Source organism: Mauremys reevesii, linkage group 3, assembly GCF_016161935.1.
Source record: "Mauremys reevesii isolate NIE-2019 linkage group 3, ASM1616193v1, whole genome shotgun sequence".
NCBI classification, from domain to species: Eukaryota; Metazoa; Chordata; order Testudines; family Geoemydidae; genus Mauremys; species Mauremys reevesii.
Genome location: NC_052625.1, coordinates 118789575 through 118813347, shown reverse-complemented (window position 1 = coordinate 118813347; position 23773 = coordinate 118789575). Strand labels below are relative to the sequence as shown.

General features: G+C 43.3%; 1 protein-coding gene across 5 annotated transcripts in view; it reads right to left on the bottom strand.

The window, feature by feature from the left end:
* Nucleotides 1-23773, bottom strand: part of TBC1D32 (TBC1 domain family member 32) — a 156821-nt gene that overhangs the window by 72845 nt on the left and 60203 nt on the right. For all 5 annotated transcript variants that reach the window (XM_039528780.1, XM_039528779.1, XM_039528782.1 and 2 more), the window contains 3 exons: nt 13419-13541; nt 10845-10953; nt 9788-9881 (listed from right to left, as the gene is read on the bottom strand). In XM_039528780.1, coding sequence (XP_039384714.1) covers nt 9788-9881; nt 10845-10953; nt 13419-13541 — 326 coding nt within the window. The remainder of the gene's footprint in view (nt 1-9787; nt 9882-10844; nt 10954-13418; nt 13542-23773) is intronic.

Below are 23773 nucleotides of genomic sequence, written 5' to 3'. Positions count from 1 at the left end.
ATGAATAGCCGTCTAATAGGTCATGGAAGGTGGTAAGTGCCTTCTTGAGTGTCTCTGAGAGGAGACATTAGGGCTTCCTGCCTCTTCACGTGAGAGGATGAAGCCAGGCTCCTGGTGGGTTCTGATGGAGCTGAGCGAAAGTCTGTCCTGTTTTAGTTTCAGGAGGTAGTCTAGAATGTTAGGGAGGGTCACGTTATTGGGTGTTAAGTGATTACGTGAGCACCAGAGGGCGAAACGCTTCCACTTCTGCAGGTAGGTTTTACGAGTCTTTCCTACTGTAGGAGGACATATTGGACTTGCTCGGAACAGGCTAGTTCATGGGTTTGGAACCATGAAGGAACCAGGCTGTGAGGTGGAGCTTTTGAAGAACCCGTCCGTCGTCCTGGGAAATGTGTTCTGGCCTGTTGGGGAGAGCCCGTGGGTGACGGGAGGACATGCAGAGTAGGTAGGGATACCACATCTGTCTTGGCCAAGCTGCGGCATTAAGGAAGACCCGGGCCTTGTTGTCTGCAATCTTCTGAGGAATCCTGTGTAACAGAGGGATTGGTGGAAGGCGTACAGGAGGGAGTTGTTCCATGGGATGAGGAATGCACCTCCTAGGGATGCAGTTCCGAGTTCCACTGTGGAGCAAAATGGAACATTTTCGATTCTGGGTCATGGCAAAGAGATCCATTGACGGGGTGCCCCAGAGGGAGAAGAGCTGTTGGAGTGTCAGGAAGTGCCCGCTGAGTGTGTCGGCAGTAGTGTTGTGACAGCCTGGTAGGTAGGAAGCGATGATTTGTATTTGATGTCGTATGCACCAATTCCATAGTTGAATGGCTTCCACACAAAGGGAATGTGATCAGGCTCCCCCTTGTCTGTTTATGTAGTACATGCATGCTATGTTGTCTTTTAAGGCCCGAAGAGATTTGTTCTTTATGAGGGGAAGAAAGTGAAGGCATGCTCGCCTCATTGCTCTGAGCTCTAAGAGATTTATGTGTAGGTGTGTCTCTGATGCGGACCACCGGCGTTGTGCCCTGTGTTCCCCTAGATGCGCTCCCCAATCAATCAGGGAAGCGTCCGTGGTGAGCATGAGTGTTGGGGAACATTGCTGGAAGGAAACCCTTGTGCAGAGGTTTTCTGGATTTGTTTACCAATGTTGGGAAGCTATAACATTAGGAGGAGGAGTTAGCAGCATCCCTAAGATGTGTCTGTTGGGTTTGAAATTGGAATTGATTCAGCCCTGGAGACATCTCATGTGTAGCCTGGCATGGTGAATCACGAAGGTGGTGGCTGTCCTGTGACCAAGGAGCTGTAGGCAGAGTTTTGCCTGTGTCCTGGGACGAATAGAGAGTGTGTCTTTGAGCTGCGTGATAGCGAGGAATCTGTGATATTGGAGCGAGGCCCTGCTCTGGATTAAGTCGAGATAAGCTCCGATGAACTCGATCTGTTGTTTAGGTGTCAGGGTGGATTTTGGGATGTTTATTTGGAGGCCTAGGCTGTGAAATGGCGAAACGGGTAGCTTGAAGTGTCTCGCCATAGGAGTTGCCTTTGATTAGGCAATCGTCCAGATAGGGGAACAGCGTGACCCCGTCTTTGCGGAAGTGAGCCACGAACACGGCTAGAGTCTTGGGAAAAAAACCTCTCAGTGCTGTGGGGAGTCCGAAAGGAAGAACTCTGTATTGAAAATGGTTGTGACCGATTGTGAATCATAGGAAGCATCTGTGAGATGGATGGATTGATATATGAAAGTAAGCATCCTGTAGGTCGAGAGCTGGGAACCAGTCCCCTTGATCCAGTGTAGGTATTATTGTGCCCAGTGTGACCATCTTGAATCTTTGTATCCTCACGAATTTGTTCAGTCAGTGTAGATCTAGTATAGGCCTCCATCCTCCGGTCTCTTTCTGAGTTAGAAAGTAATGGGAGTAGAAACCTGTCCCTTGATTTTCCGTCGGCACAGGTTCCACTGCACCTAGTTGTAGAAGATATGCCACTTCTGTGCGAAGTAAGTGGTCGTGAGAAGGGTCCCTGAGGAGGGACGGGGAAGGGTAGGAGGGTAGGAGAAAGTTTGTCCTTATCAAAAGGGAGATCCTCCACTTTGGTCTGCAGTTCTTTGGGGATGCCAGATGCAGAGAGCCATGAGGATCTGCGCATAACCACAGCAGTTGCAGTTGTATGGGCTGCTGTGTCTGCCGTGTCTAGAGATGCCTGTAGGGCTGTTCTGGAAATCAGTTGGCCCTCAGTCAGGATTGATTTGAAGTCTGCTCTCCTATCCTATGGAATGTAGGAGGCAAATTCAAAAGTTTATTGTAAATATCAAAGTTGTAACTGGCGAGGGGAGCAGAATAGTTTGCAATTCTGAATTGTAGTGTGGAGGACGTATAAATCTTGCGGCCCAAGACGTCAAGGCATCTAAGGTCCTTGTCTTGCGGGGTGGGTCGATATTGTGACTGTTTCGTCCTCTGTGCAACTGCATCCATGACAAGGGAGTTCGGTGGTGGATGAGAAATAGGAAGTCAGCGTCTTTAGCAAGGACATAGTATTTACGTTCGGCCTTTTTGCAAGTTGGTACTAAAGACGCTGGGGTTTGCCAGAGAGTGTTAGCCGGCTCCAGGAGTGCTTCGTTTATAGGGAGCGCGATTTTTGAGGGTGCAGACTGTTGAAGGATTCTGAGGAGTCTGTGCTGCATCTCCTGAACCTCTTGAAAGGGGATATCTTGATTGAGTGCCACCTTCCTGAAAAGTTCTTGAAATTGTTTACAGTCGTCCATGGCCCGTGGAGGCGGGGGGAGGAGGGCTCCGTCCAGGGCTAATGGAGAGTTAGGAGTCGGTGAGTCAGGATATGGTGCATAACTTGCCTACTCAGGAGTTGGCTCAGGCACCTTAGAAATGGACGGAGCAGGAGATTGAGGCACAGAAGGAGGATGATTGGTAGGAGGTTGTTGCCAAGGGTACCACTGAGGCCAAGGCATAGGGTAGGAGAACCCAGGTGTCGCCCATGGAGGGGTGAAATGGGGAAAACTGAGGCTGGTGGCCTTGAACCGTGACCTGAGGTGGCAGAGGTGCCTGTGGGGGAGAAGCAGGAGTGGAAAAACTCCACTTGCTGCTGTAAATCAAGTTCACCGTCAGTGAAAAACAGTTCAGTTGGAGAGAACGGCAGTTCAAAAAATGAGCCCTATGTATCTAGGAGTGGAGAGTGAGGCTCAGGTGGCCATGAAAGCTCACATTAAGTGAGAAACTGTTGCTCCTGCTCCCTGGCTGAGCTGAGTCTGCTCTCTGCTCTAGCTCATTAGCAGGAGAAAGTGAAAGTGACAGTAGTGCTGCAGACTGCTTGGAGGTGCCCCACAGGGGGTCTGGTACTGGTGCCCGGGTGGAAGATATGCCTGGTGCCAACAGTCTTCTCCCTGCAGGGGAGGATTGCGCAGCCGGCACCGCGGCCTTTTACGGTGCCCAGGAGGCGCGCGCACAGCCGGCACCGCGGCCGTTTGCTGTGCCGAGGATGCGCGCGCACAGCTGGCACCGCGGCCATTTGCTGTGCCGAGGAGGTGCGTGCAACCGGCACCACAGCCGTTTGCTGTGCCGAGGAGGCGCGCGCAGCCGGCACCACGGCCGTTTGCTGTGCCGAGGGGACCGGAGCCACAAGGACCTGCCTGACATGGGAGGTCGGGTCCCTGCCTCTGCGCTTTGTCGGAGCCATGACTGAGGCATTAGAAAAAGCTGAGGCACCTGCCTTTGGTGCTGTCAGCACAGAGGGTAGGGATCTCATGGAAGACTCCCTACCCTTGTTAAAGACTCTCCTGTGAGACTGTTCTGCTTCTTGCCTCCGCTCCAGGGAGGGTGAAGCAACGCTGCCCACCATTTCCAATCTGGCTGGGGAGCGTGTGGGAGTGGGTTTGACCTTTCCCGTCTCCGAAAGCGGCTGTAAGGATTTTTCCGTCATCAGCATTTGAGCCGCAGATCCCTGTCGCGACGAGCTCTTGATGAGGCTCGCGCAATGGAGGCACTTCACAGGGACGTGGGTTTCCCCGAGGCACTTCACACAGTATGAGTGCCCATCTGTCTGTGGCATGGATTCCTGACAGGAAATACACCTTTTGAATCCTGAAGCTCCTGGCATTATGAATTAGAGATGGCCGAGGAGAGTGTCTCAACGGGAGACAAGCCTGAAGGTTGTTGTTTTTTTTTTTTTTAAACTAAGTAACTAACTATGTAACTATACTAAAGGAAGGGAAACAACTGGGATGTAACTAATAACTATTTCTATGTTCTTTGTTACTGTTTCCTATAGAGACCAGGGAAGAGAAGGCAGCACTGCCCCGAGTTCCGTCTTCGGCCGAGGACGGTTGAGAAGGAACTGAGGAGGGTGTGGGGCGCACGCACTCAGGAAGATTCCAACGAGACGGGAGATACCAACTGAGTGCGTGCGTCTCAACCAGGCACTGCTACCGAAAATCTCCGATCAACGGCGTCGGGACGCACTGTCACCTAGAGTGGAGCACCCACAGGGACAGCACTCGAAGAAGAAAGCTGTGTATATTCCTCTCCACATTGAGAGAGAAGGTGAATTTCATGAGCTTATGCCGTACAGTTCTCTGTGCAGCACAAGATGGTATAAGTTTGGGTTTACACTCCAGAAGGGGGTGCATGCCTTAGGAACTGGGAGGTGCCTTAGCTGAGCCTTCCCATGCAGAGTTGATTTCAGCCTCTGTGTGTGTAGCTGCAGCTAGGTGTGTCCCTACCTGTTTATGTGCTGGTAAAGTACAGTGTGAGACCTGTGGGAGGGCTTGGCAGGCTGCACAGCAGTGCAGTGTAAATGGAACCCAGGGTAGTGGGCTCAGTAGTACCCTAGTTCCAGGTGACAAAGTTCCCACTCTTCTCAGGTACAGCTAGGGAACAATTGGAAGATACAGCATCTTACCAATGTGAGCTTCCCCAAGGCAGTACAGGCAGTGTTGGTGGTCATCACTGACATAGAAGAATCACGGGCAGGAAGCAGAGAGTTTAAATTCTGGAGTACTGAGCATAGTCCAGTAACTGAACTGGGTATGGGTATGGGGATGGAGGGGGAAATGCCCCCGGGAAACTATTCTAATGGTAAACAATTAAAACTATTAAAAACTATTTACAAACTAGATTATTTTTATTTTGCAGAATGAAGCCAATGATGCAGACAATGAAAGGTCCCAATCCAGACCATGAAGCAGTGAGAAGGAACTCGAGAGGCAGTCAACCCTCCCAAAACTTTATTTCCTCGGTTGGAGGCACGTGGTGAGCCAGGGCACATGCATGGACCAACAGAGACTGGTTTCAAATCCCCAGCTCCTGGCACATGGTGCATAACCCACAGTGGAATACCATAGGGACCATCACTCAAAGAAGAATTCCTCTTTTTCAAATGACAAGGAATCTGAAGAGGAGGAGAGAGAAATGGCTGTTTTTTAACCCATGTTTCTTTGACTTCCCCTCAGATTATCAATACTTTTGATGGCTTTGTTATGAAAAAACGGTCCCCTTTTTTAAGTTTATTACTACCTCCTTGCCATTACTAATGCAGTGACTGCTGGAGATCTTAAGGAAAAAAAGTTACTAGTCCATAACTACTCTCTATAGATGAGAGGCCCTAACAGTGCAGAGCAGTAACTGCCACTGAATCCTGTTGCCATCAGCATCCAAGGCATGCTGAACAAGAGGGAGGGGGCACTGAGATGGTTGGAAAGGTAGATGGGGAAGAAAGGATTTCTAACCACTTTCAGGGCTACTAGGGACTTACACCATACACTCTTTGTAAATTTGTCCTGCTATAGTTCATAAGTTTCTTTAGAAGTGGTACCTATTGCTCCTGTGTGCTCTACATGACTTCTGCTATGCTTCTGCTGGTAATACTCTCTGGCTGAAGAACAATTTTTGTTCTCTTGCTCAGATCATCACCAGGTTCTCTTGCTACTAATTCTTCCTGAACTATCCGAGGTTTATACGCGGTTGCATGGGGTAGCAAGAAGACAACAGAACTGGTGTCTAACTAGTAACTGACTTGCATAACTTCTAACATATTTTAATATATCAGAAAGACTAGTGAGGGCCTCACATTTAATTTTAAGAGGGAGACAAAATACCTCTGAGTTAGCTAACAGGAGAATTCTGCCACATTTACAGCTTGTTCCCTACTAATGTTCAGTGTCATTCTTTGGATCTTCATTTCCATTTCTCTTCCTTTTTCTCCTCTTTTTACTTTAGCCTTGTCCTTTTACTTTCTAGTTTTTTTTCACTTTTTCTTGTTCTTTGTTCTTATTGTTTGGCTTTTCATGAAGTTTTCTTTCCTCTCCTCTCTGGCTTGTCTCTCTCTTGTTTTCCATATTCTTTAGTTTCAGAGTTCTTCAAGGGGCTTGCTCACAATTTTTTTTTAATTAGAACAACCACTTAGACCATCCTCTTCACCACCACCAGTGTCATTGTCAGAGGCAGCTCTAAAGTTCTAATTATGTCTTTCATTATAGCTTCATGCACACATGTAAAGTATGGGGCTGTGGAAAAGAAGCTCATTGTTCCTGACTTCAGTAGTCTTAAAGCTTTCCACGGAGCTAGACTTTTTTAAAATCCAGATTGGGCCCAAAATATTTGCTGGTCGGTTCTAATTTGTGCTCAACAAGGACTCTTACATTTGACCTCAAGCTAGAGAAAGGGGAGAAGTGGATCTGCTATCATATTAATCCTTGTGCACCAGCTCATGGGCTGGAGAGAAGAGGACCCTGTCTAAAGTCTGCAATAACATTTGAGCAGCCTTGCAAAACAAATGTTTGCCATTTCCAATATTCACTCCACAAATATAACCTATTTTTGTTTCAACCTTAGAAACTGGTTTACATCAGTTTATGTTTTCAAAGCTAACATAATAAAAAAGGGGGATGGTGCTAGAAACTATCTTAAAAATACAAAATTGAGATTCTTATCAACTCCTACATTTCCTAGACTGGGGAGTGGGGTGGAGAACGAAGGGGGGCACGGTGCACAGATGCAGACTGTGATTTCCAAAAGCCAACTTCTGCTATAACAAAATCTCAGGTTAGGAAATGAAGAAAGCAGTAATCATGGCCACCTTAGTCTAATTTCCGAGTATTCACGATTTGAATAATTGTGAATGACCAAGAGAGAAAGAATTACTTGCTGAATAAATTTACAAATAATTTCTCATCATGAATACATCTGAGTATGTTGTGATCTGCTGACAGATAACTGAACAGGCAAATTCCACATGAGAAATTATTCATTATAAATTATTCACCAAGTTCTAGTTTACTACGTGCTCAATATAAAACCTTAAAATGGTTTCTGTATATGCTTTGTCTAGATGAATCTACAACAGACTACTCACTTTGCATACATTCCACACTGATTCTCAGTGCAAGAAGAGAAAGTTACTCACCTTGCAGTAACTGAGGTTCTTCAAGATGTGTGTCCCTGTGGGTGCTCCACTCTAGGTGACAGTGCGTCCCGGCGCCGTTGATCGGAGATTTTCGGTAGCAGTGCCTGGTTGGGGCACACGCACCCAGATGGTATCTCCCGTCTAGATGGAATCTTCCTGAGTGCATGCGCCCCACACCCTCCTTAGTTCCTTCTCTACCGTGGAGAGTCATCACAGTGCTCCAAAGTAGAGGGGAGGAGGGCGGGGAGTGGAGCACCCAAAGGGACACACATCTCGAAGAACCTCAGTTACTGCAAGGTGAGTAACTTTCTCTTCTTCTTCGAGTGCTGCCCCTGTGGGTGCTCCACTCTAGGTGAATGTGTAGCAGTACCCACTATGGCTGGTGGGACTTTGGAAATATGGCAGGGAGTACTGAAGATAGTACTGTATGACCTACTATTGTGTCTGCCGTGGTGTCTTGCGTTAGAGCGTACTGTTTTGCAAACGTGTGTTCAGATGACCATGTAGCCGCTTTGCAGATATCAGGAATGGGAATGTTCTGTAAGAAGGCAATGGATGCCGACATGGCTCTAGTGGAATAAGTTCTAATGTCGTCGGGCGGCTGAAGGTTCTTTGCACGGTAACAGGATCTGATGCAGTCAGAGATCCACTTGGATAGATGTTGTTTATAGATAGCCGTCCCTTTCAATCTTTCGGTAATGGAAACAAAGACTCATGGCGACTTATGAAATGGTTTAGTCCTGTCTAAATAAAAGGCGATTGCTCGCCTGAGGTTGCAAGTATGCAGGGTTGCCTCTTGCGGAGTCTTGTGAGGTTTGGGATAGAAAGTAGGTAAGTATATAGGTTGGTTGAGGTGGAAGGTCGATACCACGTTAGGAAGAAATTTAGGATGTGGTCTCAAAGTGACTTTGTCTTTGGAGAAGATTGTGTAGGGAGGGTGGGCCATCAGGGTGCTCATTTAACCAACTCTCCCTGCTGATGTTATGGCAACTAAGAAATGCACCTTCATGGACGTATGGAGATGAGAGGTAGCCAAGGCCTCAAATAGAGGTTTCATGAGAGCATGAAGAACGAGGTTAAGATTCCATGCAGCTGCTGTTGGGTAAATGTCAGGGTATAGATTTTTCAGGCCCGTTAGAAAGCGTTTTATGGTGGTGTGGGTAAAGAATGAATAACTGTCCAATAGGTCATGGAAGGTGGTAAGCGCCGTCAGGTGCACTTTGATGGTGCTGAGCGAAAGTCTGTCCTGTTTTAGATTCAGGAGGTAGTCTAGAATGTTAGGGAGGGTCATGTTATTGGGTGCTAAGTGATTACGTGAGCACCAGAGGGCGAAACGCTTCTCCTTCTGCAGGTAGGTTTTACGAGAGGAGTCTCTCCTACTGTGTAGGAGGACATATTGGACTTGCTCGGAACAGGCTAGTTCATGGGTTTCGAACCATGAAGGAACCAGGCTGTGAGGTGGAGCTTTTGGAGCTGGGGGCGAAGGACCCATCCGTTGTCCTGGGAAATGTGTTCTGGCCTGTTGGGGAGAGCCCGTGGGTGATGGGAGGACATGCAGAGTAGGTAGGGATACCACATCTGTCTTGGTCAAGCTGGGGCAATAAGGATGACCTGGGTCTTGTCGTCCGCAATATTCCGAAGAACGCTGTGTAACAGAGGGATTGGTGGAAGGCATACAGGAGGGAGCTGTTCCATGATATGAGGATTGCATCTCCTAGGGATGCAGTCCCGAGTCTCACTCTGGAGCAAAAGGGAACATTTTCGATTCTGGGTTGTGGCAAAGAGATCTATTGACGGGGTGCCCCAGAGGGAGAAGAGTTGTTGGAGTACTGCGGGGTACAGTTCCCATTCGCGTTGTGTCAGAGACGGGAGATACCATCTGGGTGCGTGCGCCCCAACCAGGCACTGCTACCGAAAATCTCCGATCAACGGCGCCGGGACGCACCGTCACCTAGAGTGGAGCACCCACAGGGACAGCACTCGAAGAAGAACCAACTGTTATAAACATTGTCTATTTCACACACCACCACGCTCTGCAAACAGAGACCCAAATCAAGAAACAGAGTACAAAAGAAATCCTGTATCTTAAACATATTGTTTTACTCCAGCTGCCAAACAAGATGATATGTTTATGTCTCATGTGTCTCCCACCTGAGATTAGCCAAAAGGTTAATCTTGAGGTTTGCATAAGAAATGGATTACTAAACAGAGCTTTTCAGAATGATTGGTATACAAAGCAACAACTAAAAACAAATTCACCCATCTGGCCACAAATGGTTCCAATAATATAAATCCCAGGCTATTTATAAGATTTCATTCTAAGAAAAGAATGAAAATAAACTGACATAAAATGTTTGTTTGGAATCTGAACTATTAATATATTTAGTACCTTGTCTAAAATCAGCTTTCCTAGGAGCTTCTGAAAGATAGCACCTTGGCAAGGGGTATGATGAAAACATTGACCAGGGATATGGATCAGTGCCCTAGAAAAAAGAACCAGAACAAAGTGATATTAGAAGGTAAATTAATAGTAGTTTACCCGACTCATCCACAGGTAAAGTTTGCTTATTGTACAATGAATCTCCAACAGATTTGTCAGAATTATTGATACTACAATTTAATTGTATGATTTTCTATAATTAAAAGTAATATGAAATCCAATAAGTATATGAGCCAGAAGGTTTAAGCAACTTGCTCTGGTAACTATTGTTAAGAATTCTGAATTTAATATTTTTTTCATTGAAAGGAAAATTATAGCTTTCAAAAGAAATACTGTATTTCCAATTGTATACATTGATCTAGTTGTCTTTTCTGTGCTGACAGTAATTTCCATCTTCTCCTTATGAGAATGACAGTCAGTACAAAAACAATAGCACTTAACAAAAGAACCTGCTTAACAAATACTGCACTGTGAGAATACTGATGAGAGATACAGGTATTTGATAGTGCAGATGAAATGCAAGCAGGTTAAAACCATAGGCATATATTTGAGAGGGCAGTTCTAGCTTGGCCAACGGGGCGGCGCATGCGGGAAAAATTCCGTACCTGCCCAAGGCTTGCAGTTTTAGGGGGTCACGCCCCCCATTCCACTCACAAACTATGCCCATAGGTAAAAAAAAATCTGATAAAAGGAAGATGTTGCAGATAGAAATCTATTAAAGAATAAAAAAATCACTTCCAGATCTAGAGAAACAGATATTTATTTTAAAAAATTGATAATCTGACAAGAACATGGCATTACCTGAGCACTTAGTAGCCCACTGACACTAGAAATAACATCTTTGCTAAGCAAATCTCTTTTCTTGCAATGGAAGGTGTTAACACTCTTGATGTGCAGGCAGTTGTTGTCTCTTGATGCTAAATAATATTTATATTGTGAATTAGCAGTAGGAATACTGAAGTCCTATGACCAGCACAAGAACAATTGTTAGACATTCCCCTCTAACCTTATTTAGTACTCTCTGAGGCAAAATCCGTTCCGCTGGTCCTCCCGTAAGATTTATCCTAACAAGAATATGGTTTCTCTCTACCGATAGACCATCAATTATAAAATTTCTGAAAAAACAAAACAAACAAACTTGATTTACCTTTGAGTGCTGCTCTCAGAAAATATTCTTAAGGATGCTAATAATTCTAGGGATAAACTATAATTATAGATCTAGATTGTGACTAGGACTACATACTTGTGTAATGAAAAATCTATATAATAAGATTCCAGGATTGTCACTCTACGACTAGAATGTCTGTTGAGTCAGACTGAAGCAACAGCTACAAGCATGGTTGAGTGCTCTTTTTGTTCAGATTATCCCAAGGTTCAATCATCACTGGGATCTGCAGTTCATGTCTACTTGTTTTTTAAGTTCTCAAACATTTTGACTTGATGAATTTTACCTATGTGACAGCAAGCCATGTATCTATTCCATGCCAAGAGTCCTAGATCATTGTGATATCAGAGGTAACTCAATCAATCATCACCTTAAAGACAATTTGCATGCAACAATTTCATTAGCTATATGAGGGAGACTGCACAGATTGTGGATTACTTGTCCCAACTGCCACATGTAAAGCATCCACCAACACAACAACAAAACCAGCACTCACAATAACCCCAAACACACACAGCCTCTCATGACAGTACACACCCCTCATTTGCAACTCACACAAATCAACAAAAATCTCCCAGCACAGGCCTCCAGAGACAAATCAACACATCCAGCACACAGAATAACCCCAAACACACAACTCTTTTTCACCACCCAAACAAATCAACAGAAAACTACCAGCCAACACACATTCCCCAGCCCTCAGACATACTTACCATAAAACCATAAACTTGAGTAGCAAATTCATTCTGACTTCACAAATTACATCTGTGCTACAGTATGGGCTTTCAGCTACTAGTAGGGCAGTAAAAACAACTTCACATCCCTAAATTGGCTAAAGGAACCTGGGGTCTTGGGACATAGGAATAAGTAGGCTCTGCATGCCTACTTCTCACCTGAGGCAGATGAGAAGCAAGTGGGTGGGTTGGGATGGAGAATTTGGGAGACCCTTGGTTACACCTGCCAATTCAGTGGCTAGAGCACCTGAGCTCAAGTGGGGGGGTTAAAATTTGCTGCTGATATAGGCCAGAAGCATATTACTACTCCAGGAGCAAAACAAAGCATGGAGGGCATAGTGATTCAGAGCGTACATGCCACCCGTTGCTCAAGACTGTGCCTAAAGTCACAATCTAGCCCAAAGGAAATTTGTTGCAGAAAGGAAAAACACTTTCACTTTTCATATACAGAGTCTGCTATAAGAACAGTGTGCAGCCATTATTTAGAAAGATAATAGGCCCAATCCTCACTTGGTATAAATCAGCGACATAAACCAGTTGAGGATCTAGGCCATACTATTAGAGTCTCAGCTCTATACCGATCACATATGTAAACACTGTGACAAGTTCTTAATGTGCAACATACTGAGAGAGCTAAAGAACAAACTGACTTCTAATTTTAGTAATGTTTCATCACACTGCACTGCAGGCCTCTCTAAGGAGTATGTGGTCTATTTACACAAGATAATTTTACTTTGGTAATTAGCAATTAGAAGTCATAAGAGGAGGAGAGAGGGCTGAGGTTACAAAGAGGAAAATTCAATGTATATTTATTTGTACATATCAGAACTTAGCTCCAGCTAAGAAGGGGTTAAAAGCCAGCCCTTGGAGAGGGCCGGGGCTGAGAGAAAAGGCTAGGCTGATTGGGGAAACAGTCACAGCTGGGGCCATGCCCCAATCAGGCCACAGCTGGCCCTATAACTGGGCTGTAAGCCAGGAGCTCACACACACACACACTCTCTCTCTAGCTTATGAGAGAGAAGGACCTGGCTACCTAGGAGCTGTGTAGGGTACCTGAGGTGGGGCAGTGCTGGGGAAGGGCAGAGGGAGCTGGGGAGCTCCAGCTGGATAAAACCCCAGGCTGCAGGCAAGGTGGGCATAGGGGATTGGGGGTTCCCCAGGGAGGGGATATCCAGATTGTGGGTTACTGCAGGGGGCAGAACCCTGATGTAAAAGGGCACCGGGGTCCAGGAGGGACACGGGGGACAGCAACAGGAAAGACACCAGCCTACAGAGGGCGCTCTGGGGCTGGTGAACAGCTAATTCCCAGGACTACCAGCAGGAGGCGCCACACAGGTGAGTCCTCACACCACCACAGACCTTTATAAGGGTCCTTTAATAACACAACACATTTACATCTGAAAATGTTGTGCCTGCTATTATTACAAGTTGCCTTTAGGATTACTGTATATTAAAGAGACTAAAGGCAACACATTTCTCTTTTTTTCAGTTTGTTAATTTTGCATTTTTTACTATTAAAGATTAAGGCCTCAATCTTGCAAACATGCATGTAAATAATTTTACATGTTAGGAGTCTAGTTGATTTCAGTTGGAGTATTTGTATGAATAAAGCTATTCAAATGTGTAAGTATTTGCTGGACTGAGTCTAAATAACATCATATTTATATTGATCATTTCTTACCCAGGTCCTTCAGAAGTTTCTATGATGTTCTCCTTCTGGGCATTTAGAAGCACTTGTGATAGTTTATATTGAGACTCTAAAAGTAGAAGTGTATCTAGATCACAGCACAGCACACTTAACAACCTGTAGAAGGACACACATTGAAATAACAGCATGATTTAGGAATCTGTTAATACAGACTAAGGCAGACCAGAATAAACATGAGATCTCAAAGTAAAAAAAAGTGCTTTAAGATATAGGTGCTGGAACCAGAAGTGCTGGGGGAGAGGCAGCACTCCCTGGTTTGAAGTGGTTTCCATCATTTGGAGGGTTTACAGTTTTGTTTTAATGGCTTTCATCACCCTCACTATAAAAGTTGTTCCAGTATCTATGCTTTAAGAAACCCGGACAGAACTAAGAGACAAAGCATTCCTTTATATCCCTTTAGTAGCCACTCTGTTTACTCGGGGTTATGCAACTCGAGACTAGCTCCCAATAGATTTTTAATTTATACTGAACAACTGTAAAAAAACATTCACAAACATATGCTGGTCAGCTTAGTCTGCTGACTGCACCTCACAGAAAACAAGCATGATGTGAAATTAATAAAACAACCAATGCTCTGAAATGTCAAGAAATGATACAACACTGACTACGTTCCTGATGTAACTTCTAATTAAGTTCAGTTGAAAAAGAGTCAAGATAAAAACACAAATTTATATTCTCTACTGTAAGTACTCTATTGTTTAGTCAAATTTCATGCAAAGATCAAATACAACAAAAGATTTAGCATGCGATTAAGACAATGCATCTGGGGTTTTTTTATGTCAGAACATTCTGGTAGGTAAAGGTAATAATCTCCAGAACACATGACAGCAAGTTAAGTATTTTATTTTATTTTATAACATCAGGCAAAATTCACAATGATAATGCTTTCTTTCTAGCTTGATGTTACCTATGGTAGAATCTGAGGTATCACCAGGATAATATATGAAGCACTGAAATTGTAAACTTTTTTGTATTTTTTGCATAAATCTGGTTACTGTAACATCACATCAAAAATTATTTAATCGGAAGTGCCCTATTTATGGAAAAATGTATCACTAACATTCTTGTTGCTGCTTTCATTCTTTTATCATAGAAGTAAAACACATCACGAATAACATCTGATTAGCATTACATTTTGCATTCATCTAGTATCTGCTGTAACCTAGGAAATACATATTATTTGACATTTGTATCTGTTAGTCAGTGTTCTCAATATGTTTCTTTTGAAAACAGGAAAAATTCAGGAGTCATACTCGCAATAATTTAATACTTGCATATTCAAGTGATAATAACCAAGGAATGCATAACCAAAATGACTATTCTTAACTCAGATCTGCTCAGTTTACATCCTGTTAAAATTGTATTTCTATTTATTTTCTATTAACTTGTGCCTATCTATGAGATCATAGGTTCATTCTGAGCATTTTTCTAAAGCACAAAAAGAAACAGCAACATCTGGACTGCAATATTTCATGTGTTTAAAATAGCCAAGTTAGAAAAAGAACACTTCAACTATTATAAAGATGTCGGGCTGAATTTAGTCCAGAATGGACGGTAGCTTTCACCAGCATATAACCTGACTGAGCTCCCCGATAGAGAGAAAACTACCAGGAGTAGAGTTTGACAGTGTACAACAGTCATAACATCCCCGCTTGTGGGCAGAAGAGAGTAACAACCCCCAAAGTGGGCAGATCTGGCCCAGGAAAGAGAATGGCATTGCGCTGATTCAAAACATTCCATGAGTAATCTCCATTGGGGCATTCATCCAGAACTTGGCTATGTTACACAAGATTAGCCATTAAAAGGATCAAATTAATCAATATACTATATATAAACAATATACTTCAAGCTAACATTCCCCTCCTCTACTTCTCGAGTTTGAATCACAGGTGGTCTGGCTTAGTGGCTGGAGCAAGAGTCAGGCGTAGTGGATAGCACAGGAGTCAGAACCAGGAATCAGAGCCAGAGTCCAAATACCAGAGCCAAGGGTCAAGACAGAGTCAGAACCAGTAATAGGAAATGGGGATCAGAACCAGATTACCTGAAGTCAGGGAAGGCAGAAGCAGGGCTGGTTCCCAGGCAGAAAATAAGCTGAGAGAGGACTGGAAAAAGGCTGGGTGCGGGGCAGGGTCGAGGCCACATCAGGACAGAAGCAAGACAGTAGCAGGCTTGGAATGCCGCAAGCACAGGGAGGCAAAGAATCCACAAGTGTGTGCTTTTAGCAGCCAGAAAGCTACTGCTCCTGCTGGGCGTAAGAATCAGACTGCTAGTTTCCTCAGCCAATCAGGCAGGGCGGTCTACCAGGCAGCTTAGCTTATTTGTAAACCTGTCAGGAGATGGAACACCTGCAGGGCCTTACTCCTGATAGAACGTGTAACAATTTGGGAAATATGTCTGTGCAACTCATGAATTCTGTGTGAGATTAACAACTCTTCCTATATATCTTTACCAAGCTGAAAACTCCATTTTGAATGTACAGCCCTTTGCCTAATCTGATTTCTGTTAGTAGCATAGTGGTTTTATATTTGATTTACTCATAAAATGTTCCCTTCAAGACAAATACTGATTTGTTAATGTATTCCAAGTATGAATGCAGATATGCTGAGGATATCAATACTTATATTTGATGTTTTATAAAGATTTATTGAACCAAAAGAAATAAGAAAATCATATTTGTATTTCTTTAGCTACTCTTGTGAAATATTTGTGCTATGAAAGTTATTACCCTGGATTACTCATGAGTAATCAAAGACATTTTATTGCAATGCATTCAACATCAATGCTATATCAAAATCATTTTTTATGTACAGGTTTGCTTCTATGTATTAGGAACTTATTGGAATACTTTTGACAATTTGCTTTGAAGGTTGTCAGAAGAGTCAAAAGCAACCAAGACTACAGTAACTTTGTGTATAAGAGATTGTAACGTATGAACCAAAACAAATGGCTAAATCTAAAATTGTTAAGTGCAGAAGAATCTGCCTCTGAAATTTGCAAGGTGGCCACTTGGTCATCTCCTTATATTTTGATCTGCCATTGTATCTGTTTCTCTTCTGCTGACTTTTGTTGGCTATTAGGTGTTCCAAAAGCTACTATCAGGTAAACTCACTCCTCTGACTCTCTGCTCTCAACATCTACTCTCTTTAATTGTCACTATATAGGATGGGAGAAGAGGGAATGAACAAGAGGAATTACTGATGAGTAATTCTGTTTGTTGCATCTTCTTTCCTCTCAGCCTATATCACTTCTCTCTCTACTTGGAAGCATCTCTTGGTTTATTTCCCCCCCCCCCTTAATTTCTCATCTATTACTTTGCTCTGGAAATTTTTAACTAGAAAGAAATTTGGTAGATAGGTTCTTTATATACTAGTTTTGACTGATGGAGCTTTTGCCTTGTTGCTTGCTGTGGTGACCCAGCTAGACTAGACTATGCTAACTGTGAAAGAGACAAAGGCAAAGCCAAAAAGGAATAATTTTAAATGGTTAAAACTTTATAAGGGAAACCCCAAAAATTGTATCAGGAGCATCAATAATATTGAATATTACCAAAGACTTACTACTTATAATAATAAACTGTAGGTTACCAACTCATTAACCTTTGTGAGCTTGTACATGCAGTGCAGGTAGTGCCAAATGTGTTGCTAGTAACAAGAACGAGAGAGATTACTTAACAATATACTGTGTCACTTCAGAGAAGAATAAACTTTTCTTCTCCCTGGCTGTAGGTCCAGCTCTGCTCTTGCTGTCCTGTTCTTTGTTTCTCTTTGGCTTCAGTGTTCCCATGGCTGAACCTCTTTGAATCGAGTTTATCCACAAGTGGGGTTTCTTCACCTAGTGGGCCCTCACTTGTCCATTAGGCACCTTTGAACTGTACTCCTTCAATAGATGTTCAAACAGTCACTCTCTCTACTCATTTACTGTAGGTCATTTGTGGGTGGGCTTCTCATTTACTGTTGGATCTGTTTTCATCTAACACAGCTTTTTGATCAATTCCTTTTTTCACCTATTATATTTCCTTTCAGATTTTTTCCCTTTAGACACTCTCCCCAGTATAGCTGTAGATTTTATTTCCCCCTACATCCTTTCTCTCAGAGTGCCTTCTCACATACCTACGTATATTTTTTCTACTTCTCCTAACCTGAAACCTTTCCTATTTTCCTTCCTTCCTCCTTCTCACTTCCCAGTCCCCTACTTTTAGTCTCCTGTTCTTCTTTTATTTTATCACCCCCTCTCCTACCCAGACACCAGTGCTCATGCTACCTCAGCATCTACATTCTTCTCCTTGTCTAACAGATTTTATTCCAACTGTCCCTTCAGGTGGATTTCAAGCACCCTCCCCAGCTTGAGCTGTCCTCTCATTGGCTCTCTCTTCCCCCAAAATAGCATTCTGTGATGCTGCATCACAGCTAGTGCCAGGGTGTGGGTTACTACAATGCTATCTGTAACTATTGTAGCTAGCTAAATGGGAGAAGAAGGAATTATGACAAACAGAATTCCTGGTGAATAATTTTCCCATATGAACCTAGCTTGTCAGTTTTGGCCCTTCATTTAAATTTTTCACATCTGAAAAACAAAATTGGAAGTACAGTCAGATTACCTAAAACTTGGTTTTATTTATTAAATGAGGATATCCGAAACAGCTATAAAGATAGCTAGTTTATAAGATAGTAGCTTGACTTTTTTCTTTTCTAATTTGATTAAGTATCAACAAATGTGAGTTGGAAGGATTAAGTAAAGCAACAAGGTTTGAAATAGTATTTTTCATGGTAAGGTTACATTAACCCTCGGGGTCACTTGTGATATGGAAGAAGTAGTCATCTATAGTTCACTGATTGAAAAGCTACATTATCACAGTATGTCACACATCCTTCAAAGTCTTATAAAATTGCCCCAGAATGTATTTGCTTTTCTTTAAAAAAATGCAACTATGCATTACTTTCTAGACAGAAAACACATCTACAATAATAACCAGAATATCTGACAATAAATTAACAAAATACTAATGACTGAATATTAACTGGGATTTGGTGGCAATAAAACCAAAGCACTAGAAAGTGTCCTTTGCTTTCAGAAGATCTAGTGATCTTAAAATGGGGTTGAGCGAGGGAAGAAGTACCTCCTTCAGGAGGTTGTTCTTCCCTTCCTGGACCATAAGAAAGACCCTCTATGGGCATACCACAGATCCCAAGGATGCAAGTCATGGGGCAGGAGAAGCCACTGTCTATGGCCTTCTTTCCTTCATGGAGACATAGTTATGCCTAAGTAAAAGTAAATTCACAGGGATTTTGTGAAACATGAGGGTAACTGACCAGTAGCATCACAGGATTCTTTGTAGGCATATCAGAGGGGTAGCCGTGTTAGTCTGGATCTGTAAAAGCAGCAAAGAGTCTAGTGGCACCTTATAGACTAACAGACGTTTTGGAGCATGAGCTTTGTAGGAGTAGGCATTAATCAAATTTTAGTAATCGTAACAGTTATCAGACGCATCAGCCACTCTTACTGGCTGACTGTCAACCTGTTTAAAAATGGAGATAATTGCATTGGCCATTTAGTGCTGCTGGTGTATCTGCATGTTTGCAGAACAGGGCCGGGGGAGAATATCTGAAACTAATGAGAGAATTTATGATTCAACAATGAAAAACAAGGTCCACAAATGAAAAGGAATATATTACAAACATTTAAAAATGAAAAATTACATATGGAAACTACTTTATGGAAAAGTGTCACTGTGATTTAAACTGAATCATTTTTAATTTTTAAAAAGGTACACATTATTCATTTTAAAAATGGCTGATGAGCATAATGTAAGAGGCATTGTTTTAAAAGAAAAAAAAAGGATAACTTAAATAGTATACTGACCTGACAGAGGAATGTGGAAGGTTGAAGGCTTCCCTCTTACAGAACAAATTAATTAATATTCCCTTCATTGTGTTTCAGACATTAGTTCACACACTTAGCTCATTAACAATACACATACTACAGGTACAATTAATTGAACAAATTATTTAAAATTATACTATTATGCCCGTCATTAAGATGCAGTTGTGGATACAGAAAGAGTGAATATTACAGTGCAAAAGAACAGAGAATCATCTTTAAAGCACAACTGAAAAGTAGGTTACAGTGTTTAGTATTTGGATCTCCTAAACCCTCGAAGCTATGTCAAATTCATAACATTTGTCTAACAAATGTATGTCTGCACATCTCATAGCTTCTATGGAATTTAATGCATTCATTTGAATTTGAATAGAGTGAACTAGATGAAATATTGACTAACACATACTGCTCTGAGGCATATTTCAATAGGCTGCTTGATTTTCAGATAGACATACACTGTAAGCCGTTAAAGCTCCCATTCCTAAATCTGTTTCCTGACTTGTTCTGTAAATCATTGGAAATATATATATGAGATACATTTCTGTATTATTCTGCATTTTTGCCACTAAACTGGAAATGAATGAAAAGGAAAAAGCACATTAACCATGGTGTATCGTATGACAACCTAATATACTGTAACATTGCAAAATATTTACTGTACAAACTTGGAAATAATTATCTAATTCCTCTTTTCATTGTAGAGCCATACTCTTGGGAAAAAGTATCGGAGGGGTAGCCATGTTAGTCTGGATCTGTAAAAAGTGACAAAGAGTCCTGTGGCACCTTATAGACTAACAGACATGTTGGAGCATAAGCTTTCATGGGTAAATACCCACTTCGTCAGACACTCTGCTCCAATACATCTGTTAGCCTATAAGGTGCCACAGGACTGTGTTACTCTTGGGAAATATATAAAATATAAAAGCAACAGCGTTGATGTATATGCATTAAAAAACAAAACAAAAAAAACACACAAAAAATACCACCTTTGTCCATGTAATAAGAAAAAAAATCTACAAGAGATTAGAGATTGAATCCTCCTTTGGAACAAAATTTTCTGCACTTCATGGTGGCTGCAGTGAGACAGGGTAGACCTCTGGAAACCCCCTAGCTAGGAATATTTTGTTGAGGATTTGAGAGTCCCATTCATAATTTAGGGGGAAATGTCTGCTGAGGTCATCTGCCATGGTGTTTTATATACCCGAGAGATAAGAAGCTGAAATGACTATCTGCTTCAGTGCAGAGCAACAGGGAAGAAGTTACTCACTTTGTGCAGTAACGATGGTTCTTTAAGATATGTGTCCCTATGGGTGCTTCACTGTAGGTGTGCTTGCGTCCTTGAGCTGCTAATCAACTAATTTTGGACAGCACATGCACTACCTTTCCTCGCGCCCTGCTACGAGGCTAGCCAGTGCATGTGGGCTAACCCCCCTCAGCTCCTTGTCTACTGCAGAGTCATAGACAAGAACTCTGAAGTAGAGGGGAGGAGGGTGGGTTTGTGAAGCACCCAGAGGGACACACATCTTGAAGAATCACTGTTAGTGCACAAGGTGAGTAACTTCTTTTTTTTTTCCCCCGAGTAGTGTCCCTATGGGTGCTCCCCTGTAGGTGACTCCTGAGCAGTATCCCTACTGGATGGCTGGGGCTTTGGAGTTTGGTTACAGATGACAGTACTGTGGAGCCAAAAATCGCATCAGAGGTGGAATCATTAGTGATTGCAGTGTTCTGTGAAGGTATGGACTGATGTCCATATCGCCGCTCTACAGATTTCTCATATAGGTACATTCTTGAAGAAAGCAACGGATGAGGAGATCGACCTCATGGAGTGTGCACGAATCCTATCTGGAGGGGTCACTCTTATTCAGTTTGAGACCCATTTAGAGAGCCTCTGGGCTGATATTGCTGAGCCCTTGGATCTTTCCGCAATAGAGAGGAAAAGTTTAGGAGACTTCTTGAAAGCCTTTGTCCTATCCAGGTATTCCTCCCTATTCTTTTGGTGAAGCTTGGGGCAGAAGGTCGGAAGATGAATCAATTGGCTCATGTGGAATGGGGCAATTACCTTAGGGATGAATTTTGGATGTGGTCTGAACATAACCTTGTCCCAAAAGAATACTGTGTAAGGGGGCTGTGCCATCAGAGCTGCTGTTTCCCTTATTCTCCTAGCGGAAGTGATTGCTATTAGGAAGGCTGCTTTTACTGAGAGATGTGTAAGCGAACAGATGCAAAGGTTTGAAGGGAGACCTAGTTAGTACTTTCAATACCAGATTTAGGTCTCATGTGGGGGTAGGAAGTCGGGGTTGTGGGGAAAGGTTAACTCTATCTGTGAGGAATCTTTTAGTGGTCAGGTGTGATAGCACTGAGTATCCCTCTACTTGTTGGGGGAAGGCTACTATAGCTGCTCTGTGGACTCAGAGAGCTAAGAGACAGTCCCAATCCTATTAGGGTCAGTATATAGTCAAAGATCTTTGGCAGAGCCATGGATTTCAGGAAGATTTTCTGGGAAGTTCACCAAATCTGGAACCTGGACCATTTTTGCAAGTAAGTATGGTGTGCTGAGGACAGTGTGATATTGTGGGCGATACAGCAATTTCATAGTCTTATCGCTTCCACACAGAGGGAGGGTGACCTGGCTCCCCCTTGTCAGTCTATGTAGTACATACATGCCATATGGTATGTAAGGACTCTCGCGTGTGATCCCTTGATTAGTGAGAGGAAATGAGCACAGGCATTTCTAACTACCCTTAGCTCAAGGAGGTTGATATGAAAGGATATTTCCATAGATGACCACCTGCCTTGTGTTTTGAGGTCGTTTAGATGTCAACTCCATCCTATGAGCATTGCATTGGTGGTAAGAAGCAAAGACAGGGGGAGGGGTTGTGAAAAGGGGATCCCCGTGCAAACACTGCCTGGGTCTTTCCACCAGTCAAAGGAGTTTTTGATCCTGTGGGTAGTGACAGATTTGTCTAGTCTGCACTCTGTCGCTGTTTGGTCTGTAAACTGAGCTGAACCACATCTGGAGGCATCATATGTGACGCCTGGCAGGTGGTATTAATGCTGTGCCCACTGCTTTATGCCTAGGGCCCTACCAAATTCCCAATAATTTAAAACGTCATGGACCGTGAAATCTGGTCTCCCCCATGAAATCTGGTCTTTTTTGTATTTTTACCCCAATACAGATTTCACGGGGGAAACCAGCATTTCTCAAACAGGGGGTCCTGACACAAAAGGGGTTGAGGGTGAGGGGATTGTAAGGTTATTGTAAGGGTGTCATGGTATTGCAACCCTTCTGTGCTGTCTTCAGAGCTGGGTGGATGGAGAGTGGTGGCTGCTGGCTGAGGGCCCAGCTCTGAAGGCACCAGTGCAGAAGGGTCGCAACACCATACCATGCCATCATTACTTCTGCACTGCTGCTGGCGGTTGCACTGCCTTCAGAGCTGGAGTCTCATCCAGCAGCTGCTGCTCTCTGGCCACCCAAATCTGAAGTCAGCGCCGCTGCCAGCAGCAGTGCAGATTTAAGGGTGCCAATACTGAGACACCCCCCCCAGCCCCCTCCAGTTACAACACCACGAAAATTCAGATTTAAATATCTGAAATAATGAAATTTATTATTTTTAAAATCCTATGATTCTAATATTGCCCAAAATGGACTGTGAATTTGGTAGGGCCCTACATATGCCCCAAGAGTTGAAGGCAGTGTCTGGCTGATATTTGTGGGCTCTTTTGAATCTGTGTTGAGGTAGGAGAGCTCTGGCCTGTACCGAGTCAAAGTCAACCCCTATAAATTCCAGGCGCTGTACCGGAAAGATGATTGATTTCTGGGCATTAATCTGAACACCCAGCTCCATTAACAAGTTCATTGCAGATTTGGTGACTTGGCGAGCCTCTTGTCACAGGCTCTGAGGAGGAAATCATCCAGGTGGGGTAAATCGTGATCCCTTGGGAGCATAAGTGTACTGCCATTACTGAGAGAACCTTGGAGAATACTCTCGGAGCAGATGATAGCACGAAGGGGAGTAATTTGTACTGGTAATGTTCTTGTCCCAGGGTAAATCTGAGGAACCATCTGTGAGACGGTAGGATTGAGATAATGGAAGTAGGTGTCCTGAAGGTTGAGGCCTGAAAATCATCTTCCTGTTCCAATACTGGAATACTCATATTTAGCATGACCATCTTGAATTTTTGAGCTTTGACAAACTTGTTGAGTGCTCTGATGTCTAGTATGGGTCTCCAACCTCCCTTCCTGTTGGGTAGTAGAATAAAAAGCTTTGCCTCATACATGTTGAGGTACTGGTTCCAGGCTTCTAACTGGAGGAGACTATCTATCTCTTGTCATAGTAAACTCTTGTAAGAAGGATCCCTGAAGAGTGATGGGGAAGGGTGTTGTGGAGGGAGAAGGGAGGTAAAATGGATGGAATACCCATTGTGAACAATCTCCAGGACCCCCTCAACTA